Raw genomic sequence first — 17,741 nt, forward strand, 5'->3', positions numbered from 1 at the left:
ATATATATACATATACATACATGCATACATGCATATGGTCTGGTGGTATAGTTCCTAAGGCATTTGACTGCTAACCAGAAAGCTGGTGGCTCAAACCCACCAGCTGCTCCTCGGAAGGAAAACTGGGCAATCTACTTCTGTAGTGATACCACCTTGGAAACCCAAGGAGGGGTGGCTGTGAGTCAGAATTGACTCAACGGCAGTGAGTTTGAGTTTTATATCTATATGTATGTATTTCATATATAAATACAGATGCATGACACATAAATAAACTTCCATCATAATTGTTTTGTATTACAAGTCAATATGGTAAAGTACTTTTTTTCTGATTATATAACTAAAATATGAATCACAAAATTTGGAACACATTAATAATCATCTGTTAACTCTCACCTCTTAGGTAGACTACCTCTTATGGACATTTTGGTGTGCAACTAATCTGCCCATTGTTTTCTCTTTGTATGTGTATACAGATAGATGTGTCTGTTTTTATGTAATTTTTTTTTAACCAAGTATGTATCACAGGTTTCAAAACTTTGTAATCAGCAACTTCACTTAATTTTCTGTCATTACATAATTCATTTCTTGATTTTGGTAAAAAAAATATAAATTTTTAAAATTTCTCTATATGTTCACAAAGCTAGAACTCAAGTTCAAGGCAGCCCATAGACATATCACTAAGTGTGAGAATTATTTTGGGGGCTTTAAAGTCTTTCTATGATAAATTAGGAGCTCTGGTAGCATAGTGCCTAAGGCACTTAACTGCTAACCAGGAGGCTGGTAGTTCAAACCCACCAGCCACTCCTCGGAAGGAAGTTTGGGCAATCCTACTTCCGTAGTGATAACTGCCTCGAAAACCCAAGGAGGGGTCGCCAGGAGTCGGGGGTGACTCGACGGCAAATAACAACAACAACATGATAAATTAGCATCTTCCTCATAGGGTCATCTCCGCAACGCAAGGAAGGACACCTTAAAGGAGGCTCCACTGGAGTAACGCTGGTGTCTGTGACCAAGGAATATGACCCCAACAAAGCAGTCATCAAAGACCTCACTGTCACCTTTCACAGAGACCAAATCACTGCTCTGCTGGGCACGAATGGCGCAGGAAAGACCACAATTATGTATGTACCATTTAGTGCCTAAGGCACTTGACTGCTGACCAGAAGGCTGGCGGTTCAAACCCACCAGCCACTCCTCGGAAGAAAGATGGGGCAATCTACTTCCGTAGTGATACTGCCTAGGAAACCCAAGGAGGGGTCGCTATGAGTCGGGTCTGACTCGAAGTAACATAACAAGAACAACAACATAATAATAGTAGATATTTTGATTAGTTTACCTGTGAACCTGGAAGTTTGATTTCTGTGTTTTTATAGTCTCAATACAGAGTTTTGAGACATAGAAGAAAAACAAATCCCTGACATCAGAGTTGGTCAGAGTCCTTAACCATACATTTAATTTGTATATCTTGAGTAGAGTCTTTTGTTTGCTTTGGGTAGGATGGGTGTATATATGTTTTTTTTTTTTTTTTTTTCCCTTTAATTTTTCTTTCTCTCCCTACTGTTTTGGTTACCTAGTGCACCTCTAACAGAAATACCACAAATGTATGATTTTAACAAATAGGAGTTTATTCTCCTACAGTTTAGGAGGCTAGAAGCCCAAGTTCAAAGTGCCAAGCTGTAAGGGCCTGGGTGAAAACCCCTCAATGTGTGGCTTCAGTTTTGCCCACTGAAGTTGGAGGTTTTCTTAACTCAAGACAGCCACTGGCTGCAAAGGCTGGCAAACCTAAGGTTGACAAGTAAAAAGGCACAGTCTCAATATTACAAGTCCACTCGTTCAAGTCTACAGATAGTCCCAAGATTAGCAGGAAAAATGGCAGGCTACTAAATGAAGATTCGGCTACATGCAGGGTTCAAGCATGCCAAAAATCTGCAGACCATGCCCAAAGCTGCTGCTTATCCTTAAAACAGCTACTCAGCTGCTCGTGGCAGATTCAAGCATGGAGCTGATTGCCAGTCTCATCATGGGAAATAACTACAACCAGCTGCCCAGCCACTCAAAACCAGGCCCAGCCAAGTTGACACATAACCTTAACTACAACACCTACAAATATTTCTTCATATTTTTTTCTTTAGTCTTTAAAAGTCTCTTGACACTTTTAGTGTTTCCTTCTCCTAGAATTAATTTTGTTTCCATAGCTACAGAAAGATGACATAAGTCAAATACTTTCAATTTCTTTAAACATCTATTTTTTCTTTACGTTAGACTTTTTACAAAGTTGTTTTATTATTATTATCGTTATTGTTAAGGCTTACTTCTTGGTTTGGCGTAACAGGGCTCTGAATTTGATTGAAGAATAAAATCATGTGCTATCAGAAAAGCAATGAGTTCAAACATTCATGAACTGCTTGTCTGTGGTATCCAAAGAACAACCATATGGAAATGATGATTTGTTTAAGGCTAAATTGGGCAATCCTACTTCCGTAGTGATACTGCCTCGAAAACCCAAGGAGGGGTTGCTATGAGTCGGGGCCGACTCAACGGCACATAACAACAACAACAACAAATATAAAAATTATTTAATTTCTCTTTTGTGCAAATTATGTTCTTTTTTCTCTTTTTTCTCACTAAATATGTAGGTTTAAACTATGGTTAGATAAAGCAATGTAAAGGCTTTTTTGCCTCAAACTTACATAGAAAAGTAGAAAAATGGTATATATAAAGTATTTAAGTCTCACGTATGAAAACAAGTTGAAAGAAAAAATATGGAAAATTTTTTGTCTTTCCTTCGATGCTGAAATGGAAGTGAAGAATTCTGAGTTAACTGTTTTGTGTTCACAGATCGTGAAAATGCAAGCTTCACAAATAATGATTCAGAAAATTGGCATTTTAAATCATACTTTTCCTAATATTGTGCCTTTGGTTTTTATCACAACGAAATCTGAAGTTTGGGTTTAGCAGAACAATGAGAAGTATATTTGATGTTTGTCTGTGTTTCAAGGTTCACTCACTGCCAGGCTCTTAGTGCACATTTTGAGATATTGTTGATGGTTATCTCTTTCTAGGAGTTTTTAGATGAGAGGCAGAGAAACCAATTAGTGGATCGATTTAGATCTTCACTCTTCCCTATTTAAAACAGAAAATTCCGAATAGTCACAGAATATGCATAAACTATTCTACAGCACCTCAAACATGTTTTGAAAATAGCGTATCAGTTTTAAGTCAAGTTTATCGAGTCATAATTATATACAATGTTGTTTTTAGGTTCTGTTGAGTTGGTCCCAACTGATAATGACCGTATGTACAACAGAATGAAACATTGCCTGGTCCTGCACCATCCTCGTAATTGTTGCTATGCTTCAGCCCATTGTTATAGCAATGTGATGACAGATTCATCTCACAGAGGGTCTTCTCCTTTTTGCTGTAGACAGTATCAACTTTATTTGTTTCAATAGGGATTTGTTAATGCTAAAACCACTAACATCATGATGATTAAGAACATTTCTTTTACTCTCCAAAGCCTCAATTTGCCCTCCTTTGACCTCTGGCCCCAGGTAGCCAAAGATCTGCTATTTCTCACTATTAATTTTCATTTTCTAGAATTTCACATATGTGGGATTATGATAAGGAGCTCTAATGGCACAGTGCCTAAAGCATTTAACTAGTAACCAGAAGGCTGGCAGTTCAAACCCACCAGCTACTCAGAAGAAAGATGTGGCAATCTACTTCTGTAGTGATATGGCCTCAGAAACCCAAGGGGAGGTCACTATGAGTCGGATCCAACTCGATGGTAGTGTGTTGGGTTTTGGATTGGGATTATGATTGACTTCCTTCACTTGGCATAATGATTTTGAGATTCATATATGATGGTGTTGTATCAGTACTTTGGTCCTTATCATTGCTGAGTAGTATTGTAGTACATGGGTGTACTAAAATTTGTTTATCCCTTCATCTGTAGTGGCAGTTCAGCTTAGTGCTAGTTTTTGGTAATTATGAATAAAGCTGTGATGAGCAATTGTGTACATACTTTTGTATGGACATATTTTATTTTATTTTTCTTGAGTAAATACTTAGGAGTGAGATTGCTAGTTCCTCTAATAGGTGTAAGGTTCCTGGGTAGAGCAATTGGTTTGCCCTTGACTACTATGCTCACCTACTAATCCATTCAGCAGTGCTACAAAAGAGAGGCCTGAGATTTTGTTTCCATGAAGATTACAGCCAAGAAAACCCTACAGAACAATTCAGTTTTACTTTGAAAACATATGTGGTGTCCATGAGTTGAAATCAACTCAATAGCAACAGTTTTCTTTTTCCACTACTGTGGGTGTATATTTAAGGGAGCTCTGGTGGCACAGTGCCTAAGGCATTTGACTGCTAACCAGAAGGCTGACGGTTCAAATCTACCAGCCACTCATCAGAAGGAAGGTTGAGAAATCTACTTCCGTAGTGATACTGCCTCGGAAACCCAAGGACGGGTCGCTATGGGTTGGGTCCGACTCGATGGCAGTGTGTTTGTTTTTTTCTGGGTTAGGTGTATATATAACTTATTAGAAATAAGGAAATAGTCTTCAGTCATATATAATAAACTTCATGGAAAAAAGGAAGCAGAACTAGGCAATGCTGGATCTCCCTTTGGTAATGTTGGATGGATAAGCTTTTGGTGATGTGCACTTGAGTTCTTATGATGTTGACATTCACAGATAGCAAGGGAATAGCAGAAAGAAGCCTAGTTTCAGAGTTTAGAATGTTGATTTGAGGTTCTGCTCTGCCTTTGTCTGACTATGAGGCCTTAGGTGAATATTTATTTAGGCTGTTTCCTCATCTATAAAAAAAAAAAAAAAAAGATGATAAATTAGATCACTTAAAAAAAAAAAAGACTGGTGGGGACTAAGTCGTAAAAAAAAAAAAAAAAAAAACCTTGGATTTTAAAATTTTAACATCTCATACAGGTCTCTGATTTTGTTGTATCATATGGGGAATATAAACATTATCATAAGATCACATTTCCAGGATGAAACCATTCAACATCCCCTCAAACTCTTCTCAACTCTTAGCTTACGGTGTAGAAAACAGTCATCAGAAGGTTTATGATCTTCTCAAGATTTACTCATGTGATTGGAGTTGAGTGGATGTTTTGACCCTCTAATTCTAGTTTAACAGAAAATGCCACAAGTGGATGACTTTCACAAACAAGGATTTATTCTCTTATAGTTTAGGAGACTGGAAGTCCAAGTTCAAAGTGCCAGCTCTAGGTGCTAGATGAAGGCTCTTTGACCTTGGTCTTCAGCTCTGCCTCTTGCTCCTAGCACACTGGAGTTTGAGGTGTCTCTTAACTTAGGCAGCTGCTGACTGCTAAGGCTGACAAACCCAAGGTCAAAGTATAAAATGGCACAGTTCCAAGATTATCAAGCAACATGGAAAGCCACTAGTTCAAGTTCAGAAACAGTCCCAAGATCAGCAGACATTATGGCAGGCCACTGAGATGAAGACTCAGTTAAATGGAGGATCTGATGTGCCAAGAAGCTCAAGACCTTTCTCAGGTGTCTTCTCATATACCGGAAGCAGACCACAACCCTAAGGTACCTACTCAGCTACTCACAGTAGATTCCACTGTGAGCTTATTATCAGTTTCAGCAGGGGCTTAACTATATCCAGCTTCCCAGACACTCAAAAACAGGCCCAGCCCAGTTGACACATAACCTGAACTACCAAACTGTTGTTGTTGTTAGGTGCTGTCGAGTTGTCTCCTACTCATAGTGACCCTATGAACAGCAGAAAGAAACATCTTCCAGTCCTGCGCCAGCTCCATGATCCTTGCTATACTTGAGCCATCGCTACAGCCACTGTGTCAATCCTTCTGGTTGAGGGCCTTCCCCTCTTTTGTCAACCTTCCACCTTACCAAGCATGACGTCCTTCTCCAGGGAATGGTCCCTTCTAATAACATGACCAAAGTAGGTGAGAGAAAGTCTGGCCATTCTCACTGCACTTCTTTCAGGACAGATTTGTTAGTTCTTTTAGCAGTCCAGCAGCATTCTTCTCCAGCACCACAATTCAAAATCATCAACTCTTCTTTGGTCTTCCTTATTCATTGTCCAGCTCTCACATGAATATGAGGTGATTGAAAATACCATGGCTGTGTCAGGCATACCTTAGTCCTCAAGGAAACATCTTTGCTCTTCATCACTTGAAAGAGGTCCTTTGCAGCTGATTTGTCCAGTGCTATATGCCATCTGATGTCATGACTGCTGCTTCCATTGGCATCGATTGTAGAACCAAGCAATGTGAAGTCTTTAACAACTTCAAACTTTTCTCCATTTATCATGATGCTGCTTATAGGTCCAGTTGTGAAGATTTTTGTTTTCTTTACATTGAGATATAATCCATACTGCAGACTGTCTTCTTCAATCTTCATCAGTAAGTGCTTCAAGTTATCCTCACTTTCAGCAAGTAAAGTTGTGTCATCAGCATATTGCAGGTTGTTAATGATTCTTCCTCCAATCTTGATGCCATGTTCTTCTTCATATAGTCCAGCTTCTAGGATTATTTGCTCAGCATATAGATTGAATAAGTATGATGAAAAGATATTACCCTAACACACACCCTTCTTGATTTTAAACCATGCAGTGCCCCCTTGTTCTGTTCAAATGACAGCCTCCTGGTCTATGTACAGGTTCCTCATGTGTACAATTAAGTGTTCTGGAATTCCCATTGTTTTTAAATTTATCCACAATGTGTTATGATCCACACAATCAAATGCTTTTGTATAGTCAACAAAACACAAGTAAACATTTTTCTGGTATTCTTTGCTTTGAGCAAAAAACATCTGACATCAGCAATGATATCTCTCATTTCACATCCTCTTCTGAGTCGAGCCTGCATTTCTGGATGCTGTCAATATTTTTTGATATTTCTGGATGCTGCAACTGATTTTGAATTATCTTCAGTAAAATTTTACTTGTATGCAATATTAATGATCTTGTTTGATAATTTACATATCCTGTGGGATCACCTTTCTTTGGAATGTGTACCAATATGGATCGCTTCCAGTCAGTTGGCCAGGCAGCTGTCTTCCATAGCTCTTGGCATAGCCAAGGGAGTGCCTCCAGCGGGGCATCCATTTGTTCAAACATTCTCAATGGCTCATTCCTGGAGGTTTGATCTTAGCCAATTCCTTCAGTGCATCTTCAACTTCATCCTTCAATACCATTGGTTCTTGGACATATGCCACCTCCTGAAATGGATGAACATTGACTAGTTTGTTTTGGTACAGTGACTCTGTGTATTCGTCCTATCTGGTTTTGATGCTTCCTGTATAATTCAGTATTATGCCCGTAGAATCTTTCAGTATTGCAACTCGAGACTTATTATTTTTTTCCCCAGTTCTTTTAGCTTGAGAAATGCTGAGCATTTTCTTCCCTTCTGGTGTCCTAACTCCAAATCTTTGAACATTTCATTATAGTAATTGGCTTTGTCTTCTTGAGCTGCTCTTTGAAATCTTCTGTTCAGCTCTTTTATCTTGTCATTTCTTTCATTTGCTCTAGCTGCTCTCCACTCAAGGGCAAATTTCAGAGTATCTTCTGTCATTCATTTTGTTCTTCTTTTCTTGTCTTTTTAATGACCTCTTACTTTCTTCATGGATGATGTTCTTGATGTCCTCCCACAATTCCTCTGGTTTTTGGTCATTGGTGTTCAGTGCATGAAATCTATTCTTCAAATGGTCTCTAAATTCAGGAGGGATATATTCAAGGTCTTATTTTGGCTTTTGTGGATTTGTTTTAGTTGTCTTCAGCTTAAAGTTAAACTTGTATATGAGCAGTTGATTGTTCCACAGTCAGCTACTGGCCTTGTGACTGAAGATACTGAGTTTTTTCATCTCCTCTTGCCACAGATGTAGTCAATCTGATTCCTGTGTATTGCATCTGGTGAAGCCCATGTGTATGGCTACCATTTGTGTTGTTGAAAAAAAGTCTTTGCAGTGAATAAATCGTTGGTCTTGCAAAATTCTATCAAGAGATCTCCAGCATTATTTCTGTCACCAAGCCCAAATTTTCCAATTACTGGTGATTCTTTTTTCCAACTTTTGCATTTCAGTCACCAGTGATAATTAATATATCTTGATTGCATGTTCGGTCAATTTCAGAGTGCAGTAGTTGATAAAAATCTTCAATTTCCTCATCTTTGGCTTTGGTGGTTTGTGCATAAATTTGAATAATAGTCATAGTAACTGGTCATCCATGTAGGTGTATGGATATTATACTATCACTGACAGTACTGTACTTCAGGACAGATCTTGAAACATCCTTTGTGATGATGAATGCCAAATTGTCATTCCTGGAATAGTAGATCATATGGTTGTCTGATTCAAAATGGCAAAAACCAGTCCATTTTAGCTCATTAATGCTTAGGTATTAATCTTTATGTGTTCCATTTCATTTTTGACAACTTCCAATTTTCCTAGATTCATACTGCATACATTCCATGTTCTGATTATTAATGGATATTTATATCTGTTTCTCCTCAATTTGAGTCATGCCACATCAGTAAATGGAGGTCTCAAAAGCGTTACTTTATCCATATCATTAAGGTTGGTTCTACTTTAATGAGTCAGCTCCTTCCCAGCCGTATTTTGAGAGCCTTCTGACTTAAGGGGCTTGTCTTCCTACACTGTATTGGATAGTGTTTCCAGGCTATTCATAAAGTTGCCCAGTAATGTATCAGACAATGTTTCTCTGCTATTCATAAGGTTTTCCCTGACCAATTTTTTGAGAAGTGGGTGGCATCTCCCTTCTTCCTAGTCTGTCTCAGTCTGTAAGCTGTGTTGAAACCTGTGCACCATATGCAACCCTGCTGGCATTTGAAACATCAGTAGCACATCCTCAAGCCTCACAGCAATGCATACACCACCACAGTATGACAAACTGACAGACAAGTTATTCTCCTTTAGGTTTTAAAAACCTCTCCACCCTCCCCTTTCCTGGATCCTGCCACTTTGTTGTCCCTGGCATTCTCTCTGTTTCTTGCCTCTGGGTATGGGGCCTATCTCCCTCCCCTTACCTGTATCCTATGGCTTTTTATGCTTTCCCATAACTTTCCACAATTGGGCTAGTACCTGAACTTTTCCACTTCCTCTTGAGCTTTCTACAAACTACACTGAGATACTGATATTTATAGCAGTACGTGGTCTTTCTGATTATTTTGTTTTCTCTTGCAGATCAATGTTGACAGGACTTTATCCTCCCACTTCTGGAGCCATCATCATCAATGGCAAGAACCTGCAGAGAGATTTGGCCACAGTCAGAATGGAGCTGGGTGTGTGTCCTCAGCATGATGTACTTTTTGACAATCTCACTGTTCTGGAACATCTGCTGCTCTTTGCTTCCATAAAGGCACCACAGTGGACAAAGAAGGAGTTACACCAGCAAGTCAATAAGTTAGTAATACTCATTTCTCTCTACCTCCTAGTCCCCACCCCTTATTTAAATAAATGAAGAATATTGAAAAAGAAACTTTAAAGCGATCATCTGTAGATAAAGAAGAAATGCTTAGCACATGGTTCTTCATCATGGAAATATGACATGGTCACTAACACTGAGAATATCAGAGGAGGCTTCTGGTTGGACTTGATTTGGATTGCTCTTAAAGTAGTGAGGAGAATGAACAAAGAAGGACAGTGTGGCGTAGATGGTTGGTGAAAGTTTGTATCTTGAACATAGGGTTCATATTGTTGTTGTTGTTGTTATGTGCTGTAGAGTCCGACCTGACTCATAGCGACCCCTCCTTGGGTTGCCAAGGCAGTATCACTACGGAAGTAGATTGCCCCATCTTCCTTCCGAGGAGATGCTGGTGGGTTTGAACCACCAGCCCTCTGGTTAGCAGTCCAGTGCCTTAGGCACTATGCTACCAGAGCTCCCAGGGTTCATATGGGTGCCCTGAAATAAAATGATTGGAAAGGAACATTGGAAAAATTGTTGTAAAAGGCCAAATTAGTCATGCTAAGGTGTTTGAACTTTATTGTTTAAATAGGGACTTATGGGCATTGAGTTGTGATCAGCTTGAGATTTATAAGGTATGTCCTGTTACACCATAGCAGTGGGAAAGACTAGAGGCAGAAAGGCTACTGACAAAAAGAGGTGATGAAAACCCCTTTTCATGGGAGAGACAGTGGGGATAGGAAAACCTAGATGTGAAGACTTTTAAAGTTAGAAGAAATAAGTCATGTTTTGATGCACAAGGAGGGGAGAGGAGGACTCCAGGTAGGGTCTTGAATAATGAATGGGATATTCATTAGTCCAAATGGAGACTGAAATTATTTCAAAAAGGAAATAATAGTAGAAAGAAGACCCAAAGTAGAAGATATGTGTATAGGGAAAGGTGGAAAACATGGTATCACCAGGATGGCTCAGTGACAGACATAGAATATTTTCCCATCATTGGACACTAACAGAAGTTTAGACTAGATGACAAAGATAGAAACTGTAGGTTCTTGGTTAGTAAACAAGTAGTGTGCAAGGGAGATGGACTTGGAAGGAGAGATTGGAGGGGACAGGAGAACAACTAAAGTCAAGGACAGATGTTGAAAGTAGTAATCCAGTTGTGATGCCACTGATTCAGGAAATAATAGTAAAGAGCAATGTCTATCTAGTTCGTGCTGAACTCTGCTCTCTCAGGAAGATGTATGACTCATGGACATGTGGCGTTAGTGCTTTTTCCTTGATATTCAAAACTGACTGATTTTTCAAAGCAGAATATCAGTGGAACATGCACATGGAGGTGGAAGGAGCTACCTTAGAGCAAGTAATTAGTTATATATCTGATAAATACATCTGAGAAGAACATATGAATTTCAATGCTCATTATTATTTTAAAATATTTTTGCAAGCTTTATTTTTTAAATAGTAATTCCAGTTTTTTGAAGGTGAAAATGTGCAGTTTTTTTTCTGTGTGATCTTATTTCTTTATCACCTTTTCAAGTACATCCTTTACTATGCTAGAAGTCTAACTTGATATTTCTGGCTCCATAAAGATGGAGAAATCTGTCTTAAAGCTGATATATTTTATTTACCTTTGGTGATATTATTGGAAACCACGTTTTGAAATGATTACTTGGCATTTAGCATGTCTTTTTCCTTCCCTTTTACCCTCATTTCCCTTACCACTAGCCAAAATCACATCTTCACCACTTCATTCCACAGAGATGCCATTGTCTCCAGTTGGTCTTCCTGCTTGAAATTGCCTTTTCCTCCTATTCCCCAAGTTCATTTTGTTCAGTTCTGTAAGGCTAATCTTCCCCTCAATCCACTGCCTACTTTTCTCTAGCTTACTGTGGTAGCTTCTTAAATGTTCCCTGTTTCCATCACATCCTCTTGCAGTCTTCTCATACCTGCATAAGATCATTCTCCACATGAGAGTTAGTGATCCTTCAACCACATAAGCAAGGACATGTGATGTCTCTGTCCACCATCCTTTAAGGACTTTTTATATTACTGAGAATAAAATCCAAATCAAGATAATAATTATATGTCCTTGCACTACAAGGATAGTCTTTCTTTATGCCTGTTGTCCCAGATTTATTATTAATACCCCCTTAACCTCAAAATAATCCTAGTTTAGACAATAAACTATAATGCCACTCATACATAAACCAAAAAGAACAACAACAAAAAAAAAACCTCAATGCCCTCAAATCAATGCCAACTTATACTGACCCCTTTTGGATTTCTGAGGCAGTAAATCTTTATGGAATTAGATTGTCCCATCTTCCTTCTGTGGAGCACCTAGTGGATTTGAACCTCCAACCTTCTGGTTAGCAGTCAAATGCCTTAGACATTGCACTGCCCTGCAATACCTGATACTGGCCAGTCATCAAATGTGCTAGTCACATCGGTCTTATTGCTGCTCCCTGAACACACCAGACATGTCTCCATCCCAGGGGCTTTCCAGTTGCTGCTCTCTCTGCCTGACTGCTCTTGTGTTTATTATCTTCTTGATTTGCTCCTTTACTTCTTTCAGTTCTCCACTCAAAAGTCAAGAGAGGACTTCCTGAACATCCTATCTGAAATACTATTGTTTTTTCCACTCTTTGTGAGTCTTCTCTGTTTTTCTTACCTTGACTTATTTATTTATTTATTTATTTTAATGTCATGTATTAACATCTAGGGAGCTCTAGTGGCATAGTGCCTAAGGCACTTGACTGCTAATCAGAAAGCTGGCAGTTCAAACCCACCAGCCACTCCTTGAAAGGAAGATGGGGCATTCTACTTCTGTAGTGATACTGCCTCAGAAGCCCAAGGAGGGGTCACTATGAGTAAAATTGAGAGTTTGATTTGGTTTTTATTAGCATACAAATATGCCATCTTATATTTATTTGTCTTTTGTTTCCCTCCACCAGATTTCAAACTCCTTGAGTGTAGAAACTGTCTGTTTACTTCATTGCAGTGTAATAAAATTTTTTTTTTCAATTGAATAACTGAATGAATGAATGATACTGTTTTCTACTAAAAATTGTCAAAGTCATCTCATTTCCTATGGAGTAATATTCATTGCTTTACATTAGGTATGCAAAGTACTTCCTTGCCTTATCTCATTCTAAATTCCCAGTCTTATATTCTGCTGCTCTTCATTCAGTCAGTCATTCATTCCACATATTATTTATTGAACAAGTTTTCAACAATATGTACAGTCCTTGCTTTGGAGTCTGGAAAGAAGACATATGTTTAATCAATGAAAATATAGTAAATTATATGGATGTGTGCATAAACCGGATGCAGTGGAGTCAGAGGACAATGTGTAGCTAAATGCCATTGTGGGAAGGTGTTATGTGATAGCAACACTTGAACAGAGGGTGCAGGAGAGTAGAGACTTCCTGGAGTTGCAGGGGCAGGGCTAAAGTGGAAAACATTGTAGGTGACAAGAACCCACATAAGCAAAGCAGTTGACAGCACAGAGCCTAGGTAAATCAGCCAGCAGGTGAAGAAGGGCAGACTGGGCAGGATGGAGATGAGTCTGTGGGGAAAACGTGGACTAGATCCTGATTTTCAAAGAAAATTTTTTGAGATAAGAAACAAAAGAAAAAATAACAATAAACCCCAGATATGGTGGAGGCACTTATTTCTCAGGGTCAGGGTCTGAGTGCAATGTATCAGTGGAACAGCATGATGTCAGCTCTTCTGGGAAATCTCTTAGTCAAGAGTGACTTTGGACAACAGCACACTTCTTCTCAATAAATGCAGTGCATCCAGTCCTACTTCTCCCTACTGTTAGGGATCACTATTTCTTTGGATGATCTCACATTGAAATAGATAGCTTGTGTTTAGAGACCAGCTATACAGTAAGTAGATATACAAAGCAAATCAAATCTCTTTGTATAGATCCTAACACTAAGAGGACCACATAAAAATGGTCTGAACAAATGGAAAAGAACTTAAGTCCACACATCAAAAGGTTCTTTTTTCCTTTACCCTCTCTGAAGTTCAGTTGTTGGCAGATTAAATGGGCATCTAATGATATTCTTTGCTTAAGAAGAGCTGGTTCTCATTGCATGTCTTCAGAGTGGCTGGTAATAACAATAATGTTACTGCAAGTGGATACTTGGATATATAGGAGAAATGTTTACTTTGTAATATTTAAATCTATCTTACATTTGGGTGAATATTTAATGAGAAATGTCTAAATTATATGGACTAAATGTTACTGAAAAGCAAACTGGTCAACTTATTTTTTTTTTTAAAGTTACAGATCATGTATTATTATTATTATTTTCAATGTATGTACTCTGATTGTGTTTGGGATTTAAATCAAACACCTAACAATACCACATGGATTTCATCTTCTTTCTTGAGTTCAAAGTAAGCTCAGAAGTTAACAGTTCACAGTGTGATACCTAGCAACAAAGCCAATTTGCACAAAAGCAATCAGAATGAAATCATGTTTTAGGACAGCAGCTCTCAGTTAGAGGGAGAGAAAACTCAAAACAACTGATTTAGAGCAACTGTTCTTATTAGTCTCCAGTAGTACCATTTGGCTTCCTTAATGTGTAGCTTCATTAAAATGTGAGTTTAAGGGAGGTAACATGTCTGGTAGAATCTTTAGAGTGAGCATTTGTCAAGAGTCCCCTTAATTTGGAGTAGAAAAGAGAAGAATTTTGTTACAACTTCAAGTCAAAGAAATATTATATAGTTAACATTAACACTTAAAATTCTGGTGTGCAGTAAGGAACTCAAGTTGAATTGGAGATATATTTATTATAGCAATAAGGGCATCAAGGAACTGACAGCAGGTAGAGAAGAGAGGACAGAGAATTTGAGTCCAGGGGCATTTCAATATGAAGAGTATGGCAAGATGAAGAGAGATTAACAAAGGAGGCAAGAGAGACCTAGTAAGGTAGGAAGAAGGCAATAAATAGAGTGAATACAGTCTAGTAAGGAAGAAAGGGTGATCCAGTGTACCCAATGATGTTTAGTCTCAAGTAAAATAAAGACCAATAATGACATCTGGATTTAGCATAAGGAGTTTTTTGGAGACCTCAGTAAGGGAAGTTTTAGTAGAGTAATAGAGATGAAGGTCTTATTGGAGTGGGGTTAAGAGAGAGTGAGAGAATAGGATGGGAAACAGTCTCTCTTTGCAGGAGTTTTGCCACAAAAGGGAGCAAAGATAAAGGATAGTATGGACATAAGTAAGTGATGTCAGGAAGGATGTTTCAAAAGTAGGAATTTGTATACTGATAAGAAAAGACCAATAGAGAGGGAACAATTTATATAAGGGAAAGGGAACCATGACTTACTGGGGCTGTGTTCTTTAAGGGATACGGGATGGAATCCAGTGCATGAGGGGAGGAGTTGACTTCTCCCAAAGCACAGATGGTCCATTAAATATAGTGAAGGAAAGGCAAAGTATGTGGGAACTTCTAGTCAGCTTCAATTATTCAGAGCCCAGAGTGTGTACTAAGAAGTGATAATATTGATAACCATTGACTTTAACCGCAGAGAAGAGGGTAAGGAGTACATTAATGATATTAAAGATAAGTGATAATTTGAGATATGTGGAGTTGACTGATTGTAGGAGGCAGAGATTAACTGGAAGAATGTGATATGGTGATCAGAGAGAAATACTCTGGAATGAAGACTCTGAGCTCTGATTATTGGAAATGAGAAGATCTAAGATGTACCTTAAAAAGAGCTTTTATGGTCCTGTGGTTAATGCACTGGGATGCTAACCAAAAGATTGATTGTTCAGACCTACCAACCAACCGCTGCTCTTCAGGAGAAAGATGAGGCAATCTGCTTCCATCAAGATTTAGAGCCTTGGAAACCCTATGGGGGTTGCTATGAGTCAGAATCAATTTGATGACAGTAGGTTTGTTTTTTTAGTTTGCTAAGATGTACCTTGGTCATGAGTGGATGAGATTAGATCGAGGTAAAGAGAAAAAGGAAAGAATTTCCACTTTGAAGGATAAGCTACATGCATATTAAAATCTCTAAGAATAAAAATTATAGTAGAGCTGAAGAAGGGGACAGTGCAAAGGGGCAGCATCTTCCAGAAATGAGGAAGCATGATTCAAAGACTGGAGAATGACAGTAACAATTAATGTGATGAGTAATATACTGTGATATGGAGGATTTAAACTTCCAGCCTCAGGAGTAGTAGTGTGAGGATTGACCGAAGGTTACAATGAACAACAACAAATCCCCTGCCCCAGGTCTAGATCCAGGAGGAGAAAGAACCAACCACCATATGACAGGGTTTATGATGCCTATGTGTTCTGCCCACTTGACCAGTCTTATCCACAGTTATTGTTTGGTTTTCCCCATATTTTAGGAACAGATTATTTTATTCCTTGTATATGCCATTCTCTCTCCCACAAAGTCCTGGCAGTGCTTTTCCTTTTTTTTTTTTTTTTTTTTGGATCACACTCATCAAGTAACTCCCATGTCCCCAACTGGAAGAATTAATCTAGTTTTATTTTTACATTACTTCCTCTGAAATAGGAGGCTCTGCCTACAGCACTTAGGGCTTTATCATTACTTCATCCTGTTTTATCGTAATTTCCTGGATGCTTTCCTCACCAGATGCTGGAGTTCTTGAATCAGAGACAATATTTAATTTACTTTTCTAGTTCTAGCATGCAGCAGAGGCCATACATATTGTAAGAGCTCTATAAATATTTGTTGGATAAGTGAACAGATGATGGGAAAGCAGCGCATAAAACACATTCTTCAACATATAATTAAGGTTTCATATAGGAAGAATCTCTTTCCTTCTTCCCTTGCTGCCTAGAAATATTCTCTATTAGGGGGTTAGCCTGTCATTTTGAGAAAGAATTAGGAAATTTAATTTTTCAGAATTCATCCCCTTCCTTTTAGTATGTTGAAGATCAACAGCTAGCAAAAATATCCCCTAGATTACTTTAGACTTTTAAAAAAATCAACACTAAAAATATCTTTTCAGTGTTTAAGAAGTGTTTTCTTCTTTTATCTTTTTTTTTTTTTTTAAAAAAAACTTAAAAAAAAAATTTATTGTGATTTGGGTGAAAGTTTACAAAGCATATTCATTTTCCATGCAGAAGTTCATACACATTATGTTTCATGGCATTGACTACAGTTCTCCACAATGTAACAGCTTTCTTCCCATTTCCTCCCTGTGGTTACCTCCTCCCTGTATTCTTCCCTCTCAGGCACTACTCCCCTCCAGCTGTCTCCTTGTGCAAACACTGCCCTTTGTTCTCCCATGATTGATTGCTCCAGGGACTGTATCTACCTGATGTAAATGTTCACCCCATATGCCTGTCTCTTGCTTGCCTGGAAGCCACAGTTCAAGACCTGAAGGGTAACAAGCGTCCATAATCTCAGGAGTGTCACTAGGCTCTATTAGATAAGCAAACCTGGTTTTTATTTTTATTTTATTTATGATTTTGAGTTTTGTTCCACATTGTTCTCCCACTGTATCCAGGATCTTTGGCACCAATCCACCTCCTTGTGGTTGACAGCGGTAGCCGGGCACCAGCTAGTTCTTCTGATCTCACAGTCATATAAGCTGAGGATCACATGGTCTACCAATCCCATGGACTAATTGTTTTCATGCATCTTTGGTTTTCTTCATCCTTCATTGCTCTGGACAAGGAGATGCATTTTTGCATTTAGATGGCCACTTGCAAGCTTTTAAGATCCCCTTCATTACTCATCAAAGTAGGATGTATAACCATGTCTTTGCATAGCACGTTATGCCAATTGAGCTTGATGTCCCTTGTGACCATGGTCCTGAGTTCACAGGTGCAACTACTTGCTCCATCTGGGTAACTGACTCTCACCAAGAAGTCACCACAACCTTGTCCCTTGTCAGCTCCATTATACACCAACAATTCTTATAGCACATATACATACACATGTAGACACATTGTCTGCTAATTCTATGCATGGTCATTGGCACACCTTACCCTGCCTAAACATACCTGATCATTCAGCTTATACAGCCATCTGTCCACCTATAGATCAATGCTTGCCATTACTGACAACACAGTGCTGTACACGCAACAGGGTTCATCCTTGTTGTCTGTACCTGCTGTGTATCTCTCTGTCTTCCTCTTCCTCAGTGCCACTGTGTTTATCACCCACATTTCGTACATTGTTCTTCCCTTCATCCAAATCAATACTTGTCTCTACCTATCTAGCAGTTTTATCTCCTCTCCCTTTCCATCCCTGGTAACCAACAAAGAAATTTCCTTCCACTTGTAAACCTTTCCTTGACTTTT

At 38.6% G+C, this 17,741-nt stretch overlaps 1 protein-coding gene across 1 annotated transcript in view; it reads left to right on the forward strand.

The window, feature by feature from the left end:
- Positions 1–17,741, forward strand: part of ABCA13 (ATP binding cassette subfamily A member 13) — an 888,443-nt gene that overhangs the window by 336,627 nt on the left and 534,075 nt on the right. Inside the window, 2 exon segments of the mRNA XM_007944147.1 lie at positions 941–1,121; positions 9,210–9,428. Of these exon segments, the coding sequence (XP_007942338.1) occupies positions 941–1,121; positions 9,210–9,428 (400 nt within the window).

This window comes from Orycteropus afer, unplaced genomic scaffold (genome assembly GCF_000298275.1).
Source record: "Orycteropus afer afer isolate SDZICR_OR568_19922 unplaced genomic scaffold, OryAfe1.0 scaffold00121, whole genome shotgun sequence".
Taxonomy (NCBI): domain Eukaryota; kingdom Metazoa; phylum Chordata; class Mammalia; order Tubulidentata; family Orycteropodidae; genus Orycteropus; species Orycteropus afer.